Source organism: Mustela nigripes, chromosome 6 (genome assembly GCF_022355385.1).
Source record: "Mustela nigripes isolate SB6536 chromosome 6, MUSNIG.SB6536, whole genome shotgun sequence".
Taxonomy (NCBI): domain Eukaryota; kingdom Metazoa; phylum Chordata; class Mammalia; order Carnivora; family Mustelidae; genus Mustela; species Mustela nigripes.
Genome location: NC_081562.1, coordinates 52,268,204 through 52,288,542, shown reverse-complemented (window position 1 = coordinate 52,288,542; position 20,339 = coordinate 52,268,204). Strand labels below are relative to the sequence as shown.

The window sequence follows — 20,339 nt, the reverse complement described above, 5'->3', positions numbered from 1 at the left end:
CTGTCAATGAACACAAAGGTTATTTACTTGTCTTAACTATTATAAAAAATGTTGCAATGAACATGGGGTACATATATCTTAAGATATTGATTTCATTTCCCTCAGATATATACCCAGAAAAAACATTGTTGAATCATATGTTGAATCATAGTCTTTTTTTTTTTTTTTTTTTTTTTAAAGTATGCTCCATGCCCAACATGGGGCTTGAACTCATGACCCTGAGATCAGGATTTTCAATGTTTAACCACCAACTGAGCCACTCAGGAGCCCTTCTGGTAATTTTATTTTTAATTTTTTAAATGTGCTAGAATCACTTTATTTATATTTTTGAAGTGTTTGTTTATTTATCTGAGAGAGAGAACATCCAAGAGAGCACAAGCAGAGGGGAGGTGCAGAAGGAGAAGAGGCAGACGCTCTCTCTCTCTTTTTTTTTTTTTTTAATATTTTATTTATCCACTTGACACAGAGAGAGAGGTCACAAGTAGGCAGAGAGAGAGAGAGAGGGGAAGGGAAGCAGACTCCCCTCCAAGCAGACAGCCCAATGCAGGACCCTGGGATCATGACCTGAGCAGAAGGCAGAAGCTTTAACTTTCTGAGCCACCTAGGCGCCCCAGCAGACTCTCTTTTGAGCAGGGAGTCCAATGTAAGGTTCGATCCCAGGACCTTGGGATCATGACCTGAGCCAAAAGCAGATTCCCACCAACAGTGTACAATTGTTCCCTTTCTCCACAACCTCTCCAATATTTGTTATCACTTATGTTTTTGATGATAGAAATTCTAAGATGTGTGAGGTGGTATCTCATTATAGTTTTGCATTTCCCTAATGATTAGTAATGTTAAACAACTTTTCATGTAGGTGTTGGCCATTTGAATATCTTCTTTGGAAATATGTCTATTCAGGTCCTTTGCCCATTTAAAAATTGGATTGCTTAGTTCTTTTGCTCTACACTTGTATAAGTTCATTATATAGTTTGGATATTTGTCCCTTATCAGATGTGTAGTTTGCAAATATTTTCTCCTATTCCATAGGTTGCCTTTTCATTTTGTTGGTTGTTTCTTTTGTTGTGCAGAAACTTTTTAATTTGATATAGTCCCATTTTTCTATTTTTGTTTCGGTTGCTTATGCTTTTAGTGTCATAACAATAAAATCATTACCAAGACTAATGTCAAGGAGATTTTTCTCTATGTTTCCTTCTAAGAATTTTATGGTTTCAGGTCTTGCATTTAAGTCTTTAACCCATTTTGAAATAATTTCTGTGAGGAGTATAAGATAGGGATCCCATTTCATTTTTTCTTTTTTAAAGATTTTAGCATTTCTTTTTTTTTTTTTTTCGTGCAAAATCAGTTTTCCCACCACCATTTATTGAAGAGACTATCTTTTCCTCATTGAATATTCTTTGCTTCCTTGACAAATATCAGATGACCATACATGCATAGGTTTACCTCTGGGCTCGGGATTCTGCTTTATTGATCTATAAGTCCATTTTTAATGCCAGTACCATACTGTTTTGATTACGAAGCTTTGGAATATAGTTTGAAATTACAAAGTATGATGCCTCCAACTTTGATCTTGTTCCTCAGAATTGTTTTGGGTTTTCAGGGTCTTTTGTGGTTTCATATGAAATTTAGAATTTTTTTATATTTCTGTAAAAAGTCATTAGAATCTTGATAGGGATTACATTGAATTTATGGATCACTTTGGGTAGTATGGACATTTTAACAATATTAATTCTATCAACCCATGAGCATGAGATATCTTTTCATTTATTTATGTTTTTTCCTTTGTCTTTTATCAGTAACCTAGGTTTCACAGTGTACAAACTTTTCACTTCCTTAGTCAAATTTATTCCTAAGTATTTTATTATTTTTGAAACAATTGCAAACGGGATTTTTAAAAATTTATTTTTTCAGATCATTTGTTGTTGGTGTATAAAAACACAAACTGAAATTTTCTACATTCTGGTGGCACTCACTCTTCCGTGGGTCTTCAGTGTCTGCTATAGAAACAGTGTACACAAGGAACCACTCTGTTCATCTCCAAATCACAGGAAGTTGGATCAACCCTGTATCTAAAAGGATATGGGGTGGAATAATTTGGTAATGGCAATTTTGAAGAGTAAGTCTAAACAATGTAAGCTGCTTTTGATTTCTTCTTGAAATCTTTAAACAGGGAGGGAGACTCTGGAAGAAAAAAAAGTTAGAATAATATTTTTCTTCATACTATTATTACCGGAAACATTTTATTTTATTTTAAGATTTATTTATTTATTTGAGAGAGAGAAGTGTGAGCGGGAAGGGGGGAGGGGCAGAGGGAGAAAGAATTCTCAAGCAGACTCCTTGCTGAGCATGGAGCCTGATGTGGGGCTTGATCCCAGGACCCCAAGATCATGACCTGAGCCCAAATCAAGAGCTGGCCACTTAACCCACTAAGCCACCCAGGTGCCCTTACCACAAGCATTTTAAAACATTAGTCGGAAGACTACTGAACAACTTTGAAGAGAATACAAATGGGACGCCTCCATTTCTTCAATAGGATGGCACACACCAACATGGGAAAGGAGAATATGTGAAATTCTGCAGAGCCCGTGAGTGGGGTGATAATAATGATAGTAATAATAATTTCAAGTTAACGTGGAATCTACATATATCTTAGATCAGTTTATCCACTCCCTTCTCCCACTTTCTTCCGACAGAGGGATTGTTTTGTTCTCACATTTTCTTCAGATGGATCAAGTAGCTAAATATAACATAAATGTCAAAAAGATGGTGAGGAAAGTACATGTCAATTCATCAGAAAAGGCGTTTGAAGAAGGATGCTTCTTTTCGCATGAGAATCTCTGCCCCTTAGAGTAACTTACTAGAATTATGCAGTAGAGTTCCAGCTCATACAGCTTCATCCACAGCTCAGGATATCTTGGCCAGTGATCTTCTTTCCCAGGTGGGTAGTTGACAAAATTCTTCCAGCAATGATCATACTCTGAGGAAACACAAATCTTGGTTCATTTCACAAATACAGCAGAAATTTACTTCAGGGAGCCCAACTTACATACTGTCTAGAAAACCCATTAGCTTTTTTAGCACTGGAGAAGGGCCACTTTCCCCCAGAATCCCTAAAAAAGAACAAAGATGAAGATGGCTGAGAGGTCATAGTGGCAGGAATGGAGAAAGGGGTCCTCTTTTAGATACTTCCTTTGTATGAAGTTCAGACCCTGTCCTTTCTTACATGATTTTGGACTTTCATTTCTGAGACTTTCAGATAATAATAATTAATAATAATAATAATAATAATGGGATAACCACTATCCTGGCCTTGAAACATACCAGCACCATGGTCTCTCATAAACCGTGAGATTCTTTGTTGTTTTTACCTGGGGATCTCATGATCCGGACAGTCACACCACTTTTGAGGAGGTCTCGGAGTCCTTGCCGGTTTTGTGGATCCATGTGCCAGAAGAGCCGTGTTACATAAATAACCAGAGTGACACTAGGGCATTGACTCAAAAATCCTCTAATAGCCTTGGAGCATTCCCAACACGGACTCCAGGACAGGAACCAGGTGATAGAACAGTGGGTGGATGGGCAATACCGTCTTTCTGAAGTAAATTTTTCTATAAAATTAAGTTCCACATGGTTGGCAGTGTTTTTGCCTGTGTTTCGCCACATCTTATGGCTTGTGCCCCACTGGATTTCATAGAGCAGGCAGGCCTCTTTACGGAGTTCTCTGGGATCAAAGAAGACTTCAAATTCCCAGGGTTCAATTCTCCTCCTGAAACACAAGCAGCACTCCCATGTTGTCACACTATCTTTGGAGGCACCTTGAAAATCACTTCCTGCTCCCCTCTTCTGTCAGGCAGATATATAACATGACATCTCAGGAAACCTTGTTTCCTATTCTATTTCTCCAAGTTATCTAGAAAGGTCCATTTGAATTATCAGAGTTTCTCTCACAAGCATAGTGAAGAGATTTTTCCCAACCCATCTTATTTGGTTACTATTCTCTCTATACTGTCATCAACTAATTTTGAATCAGATATTAATGTATCCTTGTTTCTCTTTTAAAGGCTTCTCTTTGGGGCACCTGGGTGACTCCGTTGCTAAGCATCTGCCTTTGGCTGGGGTCATGATCACGGTCCTGGGACTGAGCCCTGTATTGGGCTCACTGATCCTGCTCGGCAGGAAGCCCATTTCTCCCTCTCCCACTCCCTCTGGTTGTGTTCCCTCTCTTGCTGTCTCTCTATCAAATAAATAAAATACTTGTTAAAAAATGAAATAAAGGCTTCTGTTTATTTTCTAATCTTTCTATCTCATCATGGAGTTGCCAGGTCCTGATCGTTAACCTTCACCATGCCTCAATAGACTCTAACTAGATTTTAGGTGTAGAAGCCTCAAATTGCCAAAAAGAGTCTATTGCCAAGTCTGAGAAGAGAAAGAGTCAGCCTCAGGATTCTTCCACATTAAATTCTGTATACTAAATTCCTCACAAGAAAAAAATTCAAACTGGTCCCAATGACATCTTTATTCATTTATTTTTTTAAGATTTTATTTTTAAGTAATCTCTACACCCAACGTGGGGCTCAAACTTATGACACTGAGATCAAGAGTCACAGGCTCTACTGACTGAGCCAACCAGGCACCCCTCCCAATGACATCTTTAGATTTAATATTTTCCATGCGTCAAAGCTGGAACTCAGGGGAGACTCAGGATTGTGCTGAGGACTCTTCTTTGCAATACGGTTGAGTCATCAGCTTACTACACCCTAATATTTCCACTCATCCCTAAAGTATTACATTTATTTATTACATAGATCAGTCCTTCCACCCATCATGAGATAATATATTCCCCCTGCTATCATGCTAAATCTGAAAAATGGGCGTATAGTATAAAACAAAAGGATGAAATCAAAGTGACAAATGAATTCTCCAGACTTTTCACTAATGGCTATACAATCATGTGATTTAAACAGAGAAGAAACAGAGGCAAGGCAAAAGTGGAACAAAGCTGGAAGGTAATTTACTTGAACAAAAACCAAAAGACATACAAGCAAAGATACAGAAAGCAGTGATCGTAGAGAACGAAGTTAGAAAAGGTAAAAACAGTGGCACCTGGGTGACTCGGTGGGTTAAGCCTCTGCTTTTGGCTCGGGTCATGATCTCAGGTTCCTGGGATCGAGACCCACATTGGGCTCTCTGCTCAGCGGAAAGCCTGCTTCCCTATCTCTCTCTGTCTGACTCTCTGCCTACTTGTGATCATTCTCTCTGTCAAATAAATAAGTAGATAAATAAATCTTTTAAAAAAAGAAAAGGCAAAAAGAAAAGAGTAGGAGCATGATAAAAGAAGAAAGGAAAAATATGGAAAGCTATAGTCCTATAGCTCTTAAATCCACTTATTCTTGGTTGTATTAAATGCTCACTCTGATAGTTTTATTCTTACCTCAAGGTGGCATCTCCTGCTGAAGGACCTGTTGACCAAGAGATGATTATGTCAGATAACACCCACATACAAATTTAGCTAAGAAAAAAATACTCTGATCTTCCAAACCTGCAAACCATATCAGAAAATGGAGTGAAAAATTTTCTCCTGTATTAACTGGATTGTACCATTAAGAAAAGCAAGTTTCTAAGGGCTTTGCCAAAACCTGTTTGTCCAATCCCAAACCAAGTAATCCTCCTTAAGGCTCCTACAAGAATGATTAAGTGCAATGAGAAAGTCATTCCTCAGAGGCTCCTATGGTAATTTCTCTATGTTTCCATAGCATCTTGTACCTCCTTCATCATAGCAATCATGCTGTATTTTTTTTTATATTTTATTTATTTATTTGACAGAAATAAATAAAATCTAAGTAAATAGATTTGTTGATAGTGAGAAAGGGAATACGAGCGAGTGGAGGTGGAGAGGTGGGAGAGGGAGAAGCAGGCTTCCCACTGAACAGGGAGCCCGATGCAGGGCTTGATCCCAGGACCCTGGGATCATGACCCAAACCAAAGGCAGACACTTGAAGACTGAGCCACCCAGGTGCCCCAATCACGCTGTATTTTGATTGTTATTTATATGTCTATAATAACACTGAATTGTAGATTATGTGAGATATGGATTATGTATATCTTGTTCCAGACCCTATCACACTGCCTGAAACATGTTGGTTAGCAATAGATACTTGTTGAGAAAATATTTGAATGAATCTCACTACTATCCATTATAGGATAGCTATAGATAGATAGATAGATAACAACATTGTGCAGAGAAAGTAGATCTCTCATATATTGCTGGTGGGAATGTAAATTGGTACAGTCTCTCTTGTAAATAGTTTGGGTGTTTCTTAATTAAAAACAACAACACAGGGGCACCTGGGTGGCTCAGTGGGTTAAAGCCTCTGCCTTTGGCTCAGGTCATGATCCCAGGGTCCTGGAATCGAACCCCACATCGGGCTCTCTGCTCCGCAGGGAGCCTGCTTCCTCCCCTCTCTCTCTGCCTGCCTCTCTGCCTACTTGTGATCTCTGTCTGTCAAATAAATAAATAAAATCTTAAAAATTTTTTTTTAAATAAATAAAGCTACCTCTTAAAAAATAAATAAATAAAATTTTTAAAAATAAAAACAACAACACCGGGGTGTCTGGCTGGCTCAGCTGGTAGAGCTGTTAATGAGGGGCTTACTAAATGTTAAGCACTCTTTGAAATACAGGAACAGGGAACAAAAAAAAATCTCTATCTTTACGCTCATGGAGTTTATATACTAAGCCACGGATTTTATTTGAAGTGTCCTGGGAAGCCATTAGCACATGTGAGGACTATCCAAGTACAAATACTAGATTTTAGAGGCCCATACTTCTCAAGACTCAGAGCTTTGAAAATGAAATGGACACTGGCTTGACCTGAATTCAGAATATTCACAGAACAGAATTCTAAAGCTCTGAGGGCAGAAATGCGAGTCATTTGTTTTATTTGGAGAAATGTGGACATTTATTTTAGCAACAAGCATTCCTGTTAAGGGTTTGCTTCCTGGTTATTTGAAATCTAAAATTTGGGGAAGCAGTCATAAATCAAAAGGTGCAATTGTTTCCATTACCAGTCTCTCTTTTCCAAGAAAGAGAAGACACAGAGCAAAAGGCTATCCTAACATGATACCCTTTCTCAGGGGACCAGAGAGATGCACAAGTCATTGCCACCTCTGAGGGTGAAGTGGCTGTGTGGCGATGCGGGCAGGACGTTCAGCCTATCCTGCTGGCAAACCTTAACTCTGAGATGGTGTTTTTAAGCCAAAAAAGAGTCACAAGACTTGGAAGACAATTCCTCCAAAATGGGAGGAATTTTGCCCAAGGCTGTGGGGGGTGGTGGTTGTGTGTGTGTGGGGGGGGGGGTCCAGAGTATGCCACTGGCATAAAAATTATTTGGATCTGAAGACATTCAAAAATAGACTGTCTTCCCCTGAAATCTCTTATTTTCCTACAAACAGAGCCTTCCAAAAGAACTCAAAAGAAATCAGTTGTCGTAAGTCCCATCCCCTGGAACAAACCAGGAGAGACTGACTCTTACCACTCAAGATACACCCACACACATGGTCACAAAAGCATATGTCCATCCAGTCTCCCAAGGGCCCATCTAGATTTCCTAAAAGTTTATTTGTTTTTCTATAAGTGCTCTTGTGCATCTCTGCTTTTCCTCTTACGGTGGTATTTAAGCCCCAAACTCTAAACACCTCTTTGAATCACATTTTTGTGAACTCTTGTATGCATGTTTGTCTTTTCTTTCGCTAATCTGTCTTTTGTTAGTTTAAATCTGAAGGCACCCAAAAACAGAATCTATGAGGGTAGAGGAAAATTTTTTCCTCCCCAGCTCTGTGTATGTTTGTGCTGGCTGCAACTGTCTGTGCATTTGTACTAGATGGTAGAGGGATAGTCCAGAGAAGATCCATGGTGCAGTTTCCTAGAGATGGAAGATGATCCTAGTTGGAGGGTGGGACCTTTTTTTGAGAGAGAGAAAGCATGTGCAGGAGCAGTGGGGAGGGGCAGAGGGAAAGAGAGAATTTTAACAGGATTTAAGCCCAGCATGGAATGCTAGAGGGGTGGTGGTGGTGGTTGATACCCTGAGATCATGACCTAAGCCAAAATTAAGAGTTGGTCACTTAACCAACTGAGCCACCCAGGTACCCCTGGAGTATGGAACCTTTAAAAAAGAAATTAGCCAGATGTTTAAAAAAAAAGCAAAAACAAAAAACAGGACTGGGTGCCTCGGTGGCTCAATGGATTGAGTGTCTGCCTTTGGCTCAGGTCATGATCTTGGGGTCCTGGGATCGAGCCCAGCATCAGGCTCTGTGCTCAGCAGGGAGCCTGCTTCCCCTCTCTCTCTGCCTGCCTCTCTGCTTACTTGTGATCTCTCTCTCTCTGTGTCAAATAAATAAATAAAATCTTAAAAAAAAAAAAAAAAAAGACAGAGTCAGGAGTCAAGAAACACTATCCTAAGTGAGACCTGAAGAATAAACCTCTTATCCTTAAGAGGATATACAGGGAATTTAAACACTGAGCTGGTGGAGGAAGAGGGTGGCTAACACCTTGAAATGGGTGCTTCTCAGACAATCCAAATTGGGGCCTTTGAACCAGCAGGTCCACACAGAGGGAACCCTGTAGAAACAGAGGCCATACCTATAGAAGAAGGTCGAATTCGTGGTGGGTGAAGCAGCAGTGAGAACTACAGAGAGAGTGAGATATATTCTTAGTATCTACCCCTTTCATGCAAGGCAATGATGCACAATGAGCCACAGGAGTTGGGACAGTCTGAGGGGTAAAATGCCCCACCTTCAGAGGAAAGTCTAGGAAAATTATTCGGATATTTCAGCTAAATAATGCCTTTAGTCTTTCCCCCAACATGCCACTCAGAAGAGAATTTTTGTAGAGGAAAAGGATAATGGAGAAAAATATATATTGTTTCTTTCTTTTTTTTTTTTTTTAAGATTTTATTTATTTATTTGACAGAGAGAGATCACAAGCAGGCAGAGAGCCAGGCAGCGGGCGCGGAGGAAGCAGGCTCCCTGCTGAGCAGAGAGCCCGGGCACGGGCTCGATCCCAGGACCCCAAGATCATGACCTAAGCCGAAGGCAGTGGCTTAACCCCAGGACCCCAAGATCATGACCTAAGCCGAAGGCAGTGGCTTAACCACTGAGCCACCCAGGCGCCTCAATATATTGTTTCTTAAAACCCAAGACTGATTTGTGTATCCTCTCCTATCATCATGCCCACATTTATGCAAAGTCTCCTCACTGATCTCTTTGCTCCCAAGTCTTTTCTGCTACCAGTCACAAAGCCACCAAGTGCCAGCTAAGTATATCTAAAGCACTATTTTAGGCACACCTGGGTGGCTCAGTTGGTTAAGCATCTGACTCTTGATTTCAGCTTAGGTCACAATCTCAGGGTTGTGAGATCAAGCCCGGTGTCGAGCCACTCTGGGTGTGGAGCCTGCTTAAGATTCTCTTTCTTTCTCTGCCTCTCTCCTGCTCTAAAAAAATTAAAATAACAGGCATCTGGGTGGCTTAGTTGGTTAAGCATCTGACTCTTGGATTCAGCACAAACCCTGATCTCATGGCTTGTGAGATTAAGCCTCACATCAGGCTCCGTGCTCAGTGAGAGTCTGCTTGGATATTCTTTCCCTCTGCTTCTTCCCCTGCTCACTTGCTCTCTCTCTAATAAAATAAAATAAAATAAAATAAAATAAAATAAAAACACTATTTTAGTCATCACTATGAGATTCACAAATTCTCCAAAGATCTTCTCTGACCAAAATCTACTTCAATTTCCTTAGCCTAGTATTCAAAGCCCTCTGTAATATCACTCCAGGATCATTCCAGGTTTGCTTTCCTTTTTTTTTTTTTTTTTTAAAGTTTTATTTATTTATTTGAGAGAGAGAGAGAGTGGTGGGGAGGAGCAGAGAGAGAATTCTCAAGCAGACTCCTGGCTGAGCCAGAGCCCAACGTGGGGCTCCAATTCATGACCTTGAGATCCAGACCCTGAGATTGTGACCTGAGCAAAACCAAGCAAGAGTCGGTGCATGACCAACTGTGCCACCCCGGTGTCCCTCAGCTTTGCTTCCTAATCTCACTGCAGAGTATTTCACCAGACTCTCCTAGAGCCTAATAGGTTTACTCTTTGTATTTCCAAATGTATTTCCATATATATTTATACTCAGTTTACTCTCTATATAGTTCCAAATATATTTATATTTGTAAATTCTCTCAAACTTTTTGTGTCAACCAAGACTCTCTTTCTCTTTGCCCATCCAAATTCTACCCTTTCAAGATCCTGCTCAAATCCCATGTCAGCTGAAAATCATTTCCTTCCACATCCTGAAGTGTTTTCCCTCTCCCATGAATTTCTACAACGTTAAGTAACTGAATCTTAAATTATCAATTAACACGCCCTTGTGCTTTCACTTTTGTTGCTATTTTAAACTATTAACAGTTGCATTTTTTTTTACTTAAATTTTTATTATGGTGAAATAAGCATTGATTTGGTATCATTTGATCAAAATCATTTGTGGATGTGAATAGTTAGTATTAGTAACAATAATAAATCCTGTTTAAGAATAATATCAATATAGTAGTAAATAGGAAAATTGAAAAATGCCTAAGGACACAAGCACAGGCAGGACACACACACACACACACACACACACACACACACAGATTTTTGCCTTTTTCAAGAACAAGGAGTTTGCCAGGCCCCCAGGTCCGGTTTACCTTTGTTAGAAGCCATGGTGCTCTGTTACTGGACTTTTCCCCTGGAACTGTATATCGTGCTGATTGCTCTTACCAACAACATGCCTGAACATGGTAGGTGTGACCACCACTACCTGGCTTGGGCAGAGGATGACTCAGTCCTGAGTCTCAGCCAATTACTGGGTATCTAGATTGTATAAGATATAGGGATTTGCATCAATATGTTGATAAGAAAACTTATGCTTCAAATCATTAATCCTTTTTTTTTTTTTTAAGATTTTATTTATTTATTTGACAGACAGAGATCACAAGCAGGCAGAGAGGCAGGCAGAGAGAGAGAGAGAGAGAGAGAGGGAAGCAGGCTTCCTGCGGAGCAGAGAGCCCGATGCGGGGCTCGATTCCAGGACCCTGAGATCATGACCCGAGCCAAAGGCAGCAGCCTAAACCACTGAGCCACCCAGGTGCCCCTCATTAATCCTTTTTTAAAAAGATTTTATGTATTGGATTGGCCAGTTAGCTCAGCTGGTTAGAGGCATGGTGCTGATAAAGATTTTATTTATTTGAGAGAGAGACCCCAAACAGGGGGAGCAGCGGAGGGAGAGGGAGAAGCAAGCTTTCTCCAAGCAGGGAGCCCCACTTGGAGCTCAATCCCAGAATAATCAGAGCCAAAGGCAGACACTTAACCAACTGAGCCATCCAGGCACCCCTGAATTTCTAAGTTCTTCCCTGATAACATCTGAATTTAGTAATTTTTCCCTTTCCTTAAATTAAGTCTGACCCATCATTCTTTTATTAGAGAGCACAAAGGAAGAACAAAGGGGAGAGAGAATTAACCTGTTTGTATAACCTGAAGACTTTCAGTGGACTGCTTTTTAGCTATTATTTACTTATTTCCAACTTCCTCCTATTTTGCTCTTTGCCCCAATCCTGTTGGAATGGGGAAGGGCACTGTTAGATGCAAAATCAGAAGAACTTTGGCCTCTGAGTTGGGTAATTATTGTACAAGTCTTAGGTGATCCCTCTTCCTTTTTGAAGCAAAGGTTAAGTGTATGGCCAAGTCCACTTCTGCTTTTTCATCCTTCGAGAAAGTGAATATTGTGCTCCAGATTACCATTGTCCCCCTGTTGCCTGACCCCTGGCTCAGGCATCTCTATGTTTCAGCACAGAATCCCAGAATTGAGGTCACTTTCAAGATCTAAGCCTCCCTCCCTCTAGCATCTCAGATCTAGAGCTTCTGAATTTGAATCTCAAGAACCATAAACCCTGTACCTGAGCCCTAAATATAAGACAGTTCTTAATCATAAAAGTCAAACAAGAGTTTCTGTAGGCAAAGCAGTTGTCCAAGTGGCAGGTGAGAGTTTTGAAGAAGAGACAGAAGTGCCACATCATAAATGAAGGCCCTTCAGAAGCCAGGTCTTTCAAATTTGTATTTGTGGTAAGTAGAAGAACAGCCCCCTCCCCCCAACCATGTCTGCCTCCTATATCTGGAACCTGTAAGTGTGGTACTTCACAATGGCATATGGGACTTTGCAGGTGTGATTAAAGTTAAGGACCTTGGGGTAAGAAGATTATCCTATCATGAGTACCCTTATCCTATTACCCTATCAAAAGTACCTTGTAAGAATGATGCAAAAGAATCGGAGTCAGAGAAAGCCCTGTGACAATGAAAGCAGAGATATGGTTGGAAGGGGCCAGGATAGAGAATGAGGACAGCCTACATGGAAAGGCATGTAAATGAATTTTTCCCTAGAGCCTCCTTAAGAAATGTTGCCCTGATGACACCTTGATTTTAGCCAGTGAGATCCTATTGCATATTTCTGACCTCCAGGCCCATATGATAATTTATGTTGTTTAATACCACTAAGTTCATAGTATTTGTTACAGCAGCAAGAAGAAACTAATATGACCACACTCATGGAAGGCACATATGCAATAGTTAAGATGGAGTGTAATTTGACTTTGTTCCTATTAGATTTTTTATTGAGTGCTTGTCATCAAGGGTATTTCTGTACCCTTGAGTACCCTAAGTGTTGGAAAACTTAGAGCTGGGGCTCCTTAGGTAGCTCAGTATGTTGAGCCTCTGACTCTTAGTTTTGGCTTAGGTCATGATCTCAGGGTCATGGGATTGAGGTCCACAAGGGGCTCTGTGCTCAGCAGGGAGTCTGCTTCTCTCCCTCTCCCTCTGCCTCTCCTCTACTTGCTATCTCTGTCTCTCTATTTCTAAAATAAGTAAATATATTCCAAAAAAGAAAAAAGAAAAAAACCCTCATGGAATATCTAATTGGCTCAGTTGGTTAAGGGTCTGCTTTGGGCTTAGGGATTGAGCCCCATGTAGGGGTCTCTGCTTGGTAGGGAGCCTGCTTCTCCCTCTCTGTGCCACTCTGCCTACTTGCGCTCTCTGTGTCAAATAAATAAATAAAATCTTAAAACACACACACAAGGAAATACCACTTCATAACCTCTAGGATGGCTTTAATAAAAAAACACGACAGTAGCAAATATTGGTGAAGATATGGAAAAACTAGAACTCTTGTGAATTGCTGTTAGTAATGTTAAATGGTGTGTACAACCACTCTGGAAAATAGCTTGACAGTCCCTCAAAATATTAAACATAAAGTAACCAAATGATCTGACAATTCCAAAAGAATTAAAAATATATCTCCACACAAAAACTTGTACATGAACTTGAATTGCAGTATTAATCATAATAACCAGGGCCCTGGGCTGGCTCAGTTGATGGAGTGTGTGACTCTTGACTTCAGGGCTATGAGTTGGAGTCCCATCTTGGGTGTAGAAATTACTTAAAAATAAAATCTTTTAAGGGCATTGGGTGGCTTGGTCAGTTAAGCATCTGACTCTTGATTTCAGTTTAGATCATGATCTCAGTGTCATGAGATCAAGCCCAGCACAGAACCTGCTTAAGATTCTTTTTCTTGGGGCACCTGGGTGGCTCAGAGAATTAAGCCTCTGCTTTTGGCTCAGGTCATGGTCCCAGGGTCCTGGGATCAAGCCCCATGCCAGGCTCCCTGCTCAGTGGGGAGCTTGCTTCTCCCTCTCTCTCTGCCTGCCTCTCTGCCTACTTGAGATCTCTCTCTCTCTCTGTCAAATAAATAAATAAATAAAATCTTAAAAAAAAAAATCTCTTTCTCTCTTTAACCTCTACCCTTCCTCCAACCCTTACATATGTGCTCCCTCCCTCTCCCTCTCTCTAAAAAAAAAGTAAGTAAATAAAATTCAAATTAAACCTTAAAAAAAAAACTCATACTAGCTAAAAGGTAGAAACAATTCAAGTGTCCGTCAACTGATGAATGGATAAATAAGTTATGGGATAACCATACAGTGAAATATTATTCAGCTATAAAAAGGAAAGAAGTAGTGATACATGCTACAACACAGATAAAGCTTGAAAACATTATCCTCAGTGAAAGAACCCAGTCACAAAAGGTCATAAGTTGAATGAGTCTGTTTGAATGAGACTTCCAGAAGAGGCAAATCCATAGAGATAAAAAGTACATTAGTGGTTTCGAGAGGATGGAGGCAAGGGGTGAAAGGACTTGGGAACTATCTGCTAATGGGAATGGGGTTTATTTTAGGGGTTAATAAAAATGTTCTGGAGTTAGATGGTGGTAATGGTTTTACACTTGTGAATATAGTTATTAAAACCACTGAATTTACTTTAAAATGATGAATTTTTTTTAATTTTAATTTTTTTTATTTCTTTTCAGTGTTCCAGAATTCATTGTGTAGGCACCACACCCAGTGCTCCATGCAATACGTGCCCTCCATAATACCCGTCACCAGGCTTACCAAACCTCCCACCCCCATCCCCTCCAAAACCTTCAGTTTGTTTCTCAGAGCCCACAGTCTCTCATGGTTCATCTCCTCCTTCAATTTCCCCTAACTCCCTTCTCCTCTCAATCTCCCCATGTCCTCTGTTTTATTCCTTATGCTCCACAAATAAGCAGAACTGTATGATAATTGACTCTCTCTGCTTGACTTATTTCACTCAGCATAATCTCCTCCAGTCCCATCCATGTTGATACAAAAGTTGGGTATTCATCCTTTCTGATGGAGGTATAATATTCCATAGTATATATAGACCACATTTTCTTTATCAAAAATGATGATTTTTTAAAAGATTTTATTTATTTGTTTGAGAGAGAAAGAGAGCAGGAGGAGGGAGAGGGAGAAGTAGACTCCTTGCTGAGCAGAAAGCCCCATGTGGGGCTTAATCCTAAGACCTTGGGATCATGACCCAAGTTGACGGCAGATGCTTAAGTGATTGAGCCATCCAGGCATCCCATTTATTTATATTTTGAAATAAGAAGTCCTACTCTGCGCTATCCCACCCAAATCAGAGCACATAACTTTACTTACAGGGCACACACCTAGTTGTAGACCAGTTTATCAGACATTTAATGTTCTAGCTGAGAAAGAAGGTAATGTGTGTCCCATAGCCATGAAGTCAGAAATGGCATGCACTTCTCTAGCCCTGGGCATAATGGCCCCAGGAGAAAACTTCATTAACTCAGGAGTGAACCAACCTGCCAACAACAGAACTGAAGAAGAAAGAAATGGCTACCCTTTTATTAATTTTAAATAACTTTTAAAAAAATAATATAGGAGTGCCTGGGTGGCTCGGTCGAGTCAGGTACGATCTCAGGGTCATGGGATGGAGCTCCGTGTCAGGCTCTGCTTTCAGCAGAGAGTCTGAAATTCTGGCTTTCCCTATTCCCCTCCCGCTCCAAAATAAATAAATCTTTAAAATAAATAATATAATATAATATAATATAATATAATATAATATAATATAATATAAATGTATTAAGCACAGAACGTAAATCAAAATCCTTAGTGGACTCAGGAAATCTAGCAGCAACAACTCCATTCAATTCAGAAGTAAATTTAGCAATGCAGCCTCAGGAATCGTGGTGTAAGGCAGAAAGAACTCAAGGTGTGAGGTGAGAAAGGTCAGGAAAGGAAGACAGATCCTTCATAGGCTGGTGGCAGGAGAGAAGGAGCACTGAAGTCGGTGTTGTACTCTGTAAGCAGGAGCCAAGTCAGGTCCCGGAAAGTCTTTATTTAAAAAAATTTTTTTTTAAGATTTTAGTCACCTGTTATCACGCTTGTGAGCGGGGGAGGGGCAGGCAGAGGAAGAAGCAGGCTCCCTGGAATCCTGAGATCTTGACCTGGGTTGAAAGCAGACGCTTAACCAACTGAGCCACCCAGGCATCTCTGAACTCTGGTTTTCTATAGGCCATTCTCCTTTGCTCTTCCCAGAGGAGGACAATGGCACACTGAAGTCAGCGCTCACTCTTCCTACATATAAAGAAGGCCCAAGCAATGGAAAGACCCCAGAGAAATGGGGACTCCAGCAGTCCTGAAAGTGATTGAAATTTTCGCCTTAAATGCGGAGGACTGTCTGCTAGATAGAAGACTACTTAGGGGTGTCTGGGTGGCTCAGTGGGTTAAAGCCTCTGCCTTCAGCTCAGGTCATGATCCCGGGGTCCTGGGATCAAGCCCCACATCGGGCTCTCTGCTCGGCAGGGAGCCTACTTCCTCCTCTCTCTCTGCTTGTCTCTCTGCCTACTTGTGATCTGTCTGTCAAATAAATAAATAAAACCTTAAAAAAAAAAGAAGACACTATTAGTTATGTGCTCCATAACCATGAATTACTATAACATAGACCAACTCTTTCTTAATTTTCAATGAGTACTTTTTTATTCAAACCTCCATTTTTTCCCCCATTCTAGTCTGCAAGTATTATTTCTTTAATATTTTCACTACTCTAATACTTTGGTGAATACCACTAACCGTGGAATAATGGCATTTTATAATTACTATTATTTCTTTTATTATTTTTTATTTTTTTAAAGATTTACTTTTTAATTTATTAGAGAGAGAGAGAAAACGAGTGGTGAGGAAGGGCAGAGGGAGAGAGAGAAAGAGAGAAGCCAACTCCTTGTCAAGCAGCTAAGCCCCCATGCAGGGCTCAATCCCAGCACCAGAGATCATGACCTGAGCCAAAAACAGACACTTAACTGACTGAGCCACCCATTTACTGGCTCTACTATTTTACTAGACTGAGTGCCCCCTAATTACTACTATTTCTGTTCTAATATTTTAATGACAGATGATTTAAAGAATGTATTTTGATTTTGTGCAACTCTCTTCTAAAATCTCAAATTATCTCCTAAACACTTGGATCAGATTACCTTTTATACCAAAAAGTAGTCCTTATTGCAAATATCTATCTACATAGAACACAAGCAAGGAGAAGATTGAATAACCAGATTTCTCCCAAAATACTATAAAATAAATTATTGTTATGCTGAAATAAAAATTCAGTAAGTATATTTTTAAAAGCATATTTAAACATATATAAAGTATATTTTTAAAATGATAGTATATAAAAAATAAAGATCAGTTCAATGAAATAAAACTGTAAAGATAATTTAGTTCAGAAATAATCTGCACCACAGGATGATTTGTTTTTGTTTTTGTTTTTGTTTTTGGCAGCAAAGCAAGGTTTATTGAGTGATAGATAGTAAAAATGGTACAAAGCTCCAGAAGAGGGAGGGGATCCGAAAGGGTTGCCAGTACAAGATGATTTGTAATATTTGTCCAGCATGATTTGGGACCATTCCAATCAATATGAGCAGCTTATTTACTCAATAAAGCAAGCTTAGCATGTCATATTATAAATAAGAAAGCCATTATCCAAGCAAGCATGTTGTTGCCCAATTAAAGAATATTAATAGAAGGGTATGATCTGAAATGACTATAATTCCTCTAGTATCTGGACCTGGAGGTTAATCGATCTTGCCATTTGGATCATTTAACTAATTCCCTTCCTCTGATTTCCCAATACATGTTCTATGCTAACTTGTTTTCCATGTGCACTTTTCCATCACACACACTATGCTAGCTAACCCTCTTCCCTTGGCATCTTATGATAAGCCCATATATTAATGACTGATTTGCAGGTGAAATTTTATGAATTTTGTTTATGCTAATCAGACTCACTTGTTCAAGGCTGAATGCACTACCAGGAATGCTGGGACCGCATTAGCACCCCCACCAAAGTATTGCTATGTTTACCAAAACAACCACCTATCTTTGTTCTGTCACATTGATTGCTCAGCTCTTTCTTCAACAAATACAATTCGAAAGTCCTTCTGTAAACATATTGACGCAGGTGGTTATTGTTTGCAACATCGTGATTGTTTCACTGAATTGTTCTAAATGATAGATCTAAAGCCAATCTCCCCCTGCTATCAGTCAGAATAGTGTTTTCATTTCATTTATTTATTTGTAAGAGAGAGGGAGAGTGAGAAAGCGAGCACAGGCAGGCAGAGGCAGAGGGAGAAGCAGGCTCCCTGCTGAGCAAGGACCCCCCCCCCCCCATGTGGGACTCGATCCCAGGACACCGGGATCATGACCTGAGCCGAAGGCAGCTGCTTCACCAACTGAGCCACCCAGGTGTCCCAGTGTTTTCATTTCAAATGATGCATTTGACAAAGTGCTTTTTATACATTGTTTTGTTTGTGTTCAAGGATAGGCATTCAGAGTTGCTACAAGTTCTGTAGCCTCATCTCCATTGTCCTTATAAATTACCCGTTCACTGCTGTTCTACACTGAAGTCCTGGCTACAGGAGGAGATTGCAAAAAAAAAAAAAAAAAAAAAATTGTGTCCATTCTATTGAAATGATTGTTGCAGTTTGTTTGAATGCCTTCAGCGTTCAGTAACAGATTAATCTATTGTGAAATATACATGTCATGGATTACTGCTCAGCAGTTGGGGGTGCCTGGGTGGTGGTTGCGGGTGGGGGGGGGGATCAATTATATCCCTAACTATATTAACCTGTAAGAATCTCTGAAACAAAAGAGGAAAAACAAGTGGTAGAAGAATATACTCCAATACTGCTTCTATAAAGTTTACATATTTAAGCAGCAATGCTTTACATTATCTTTGGTTCTAAACCTATGTAGTAAAATTACAGAATGGGAATGGGAAAGACATCAACTTCAGGATGGTGGTTTCTTTTTTTTCCCTTAGGATTTAAAAAAATGTATTTATTTGAGAGAGAATGAGAAGTGGAAAGGGGCAGAGAGACAGAGAGGGAAGCAGACTCCTTACTGAGCAGGAAGCCTGATTCTGGGCTAGATCCCAGGACCCTGGCTGGGATCATGACCTGAGCCGAAGGCAGATACTTAACCAACTAGGCATTAAAGAAGGGAGTAAATAAAGCAGTGATTGACAAACTTGCGCTTTAGTTCTCCCAACAGGGAAATGAGTGAATTCATACTTCCTGGTGCAATCCAAAGTATCCAACCAAGTCTAGAGTTTTGTATTTGAAGTCTGTGAATTTTGCATTTTACCCCAGGAGTCAATTTAAACCTTTGAATGTAATTCCAGGTTTAAAATTTTTCTAAGTGGGGACAAAATATCGACAATGACATATGAACAAAAAGTCATAACACTATTTCACTCTGAAAACTGTAAACAATATAAATCCCAATGATAAACACTCCCTTAAGTAATATATGTATCTAAATAATCATATATAATATAGCCACTAAATGAACTATGTAGATATTGGTGATTTGAAAAAAAATTCCTATGGTCACATTGAGTACAGAGAGATACAAAATTATATAAACAATGTGATCTCAGCTATAAAAATCATATATGACAACAATAAAAGACTAGAAAGAAATTTAAGTATCAGGTACTATTTTAATATTATTATTCATATTATTTTATACTGTCTCAAAATAAGTTTTTAAAGATTTATTTACTTATTTATTTAAGAAAGTGTGTGTGAATGGGGAAGCATTTATTTGAGAGAGAGGGAGAGAGAATCCTCAAGTAGACTCCCCATTTAGCGTGGAGCCCGACCTGGGGCATGATCCCAGATACTGGGGATCATGATCTGAGCTGAAACCAAAAGTCTGCTACTTAGCCAACTGAACCACACAGGTGCCCATAACTTATTTATTTATTTTTTTAAAGATTTTATTTATTTATTTGACAGAGAGAGAGAGACAGTGAGAGAGGGAACAGAAGCAGGGGAGTGGGAGAGGGAGAAGCAGGTTTCCCACCGAGCAGGGAGCCTGATGTGGGGCTCAATCCCAGGACCCTGAGATCATGACCTGAGATGAAGGCAGACACTTAACAACCGAGCCACTCTGGCACTCCAAAATAATTTATTTTTAAGTACCATTGTTAGCCTGTGAGATCTGCCAAAGAAAATTGATGACTTTAGGGAAATTTGATATTCACCTTCTCTATGAAGTATAAAAAATAAGGTCTACCTCAAGAAACAACCTGACATGATGTTTCTAAGTAACACACAGAATAATACCTGCCCGTAAGAGACCACCAATAAATATCAGTCTCCTTCTATCTAGAGTCTAATAGACTGTCAAGTGCATCATGACTGTTAGATCATTAGGGCTGATGTGTGCGTATGTGTGTGTGAGATTAGGGAGATGATTAATCGTGATGGATTTTCCAGGAAGGTAAGTCATAAATACAAATATACTGGTATTTCAGACCCAAGAAGTCATACAGCACGTGACTAGTTTTATTGGAAGATTTACTCTAAGAATACCCCTTCTATTTCTCACAGC

The 20,339-nt window shown here is 39.7% G+C and overlaps 1 protein-coding gene across 2 annotated transcripts; it reads right to left on the bottom strand.

Moving 5' to 3' along the window:
- Positions 1-1,898: 1,898 nt before the first annotated feature.
- Positions 1,899-10,879, bottom strand: APOBEC1 (apolipoprotein B mRNA editing enzyme catalytic subunit 1). 2 transcript variants are annotated; one of them, XM_059404716.1, is made up of 5 exons: positions 10,725-10,879; positions 5,432-5,459; positions 3,369-3,766; positions 2,859-2,977; positions 1,899-2,181 (listed from the first exon to the last, which is right to left on the bottom strand). In XM_059404716.1, exons 1-5 carry the CDS (start codon positions 10,738-10,740, stop codon positions 2,032-2,034), a joined length of 711 nt encoding a protein of 236 aa, XP_059260699.1. In that variant the 5' UTR covers positions 10,741-10,879; the 3' UTR covers positions 1,899-2,031. The 2 variants fall into 2 exon arrangements, with proteins under 2 accessions (XP_059260699.1, XP_059260700.1); XM_059404717.1 differs by having other exon boundaries at positions 1,899-2,069.
- Positions 10,880-20,339: the final 9,460 nt, after the last annotated feature.

Bases quoted from the DNA above. Each gene is read 5' to 3' on its own strand.
- APOBEC1 (XM_059404716.1), bottom strand. The intron at 3,767-5,431 runs GTAAGAATAAAA...CTTGTGTTTCAG, and splicing joins GCAGGAGATGCCACCTTGAG to GAGGAGAATTGAACCCTGGG. The intron at 2,182-2,858 runs GTAAGTTACTCT...TTTTTCTTCCAG, and splicing joins AACTCTACTGCATAATTCTA to AGTCTCCCTCCCTGTTTAAA.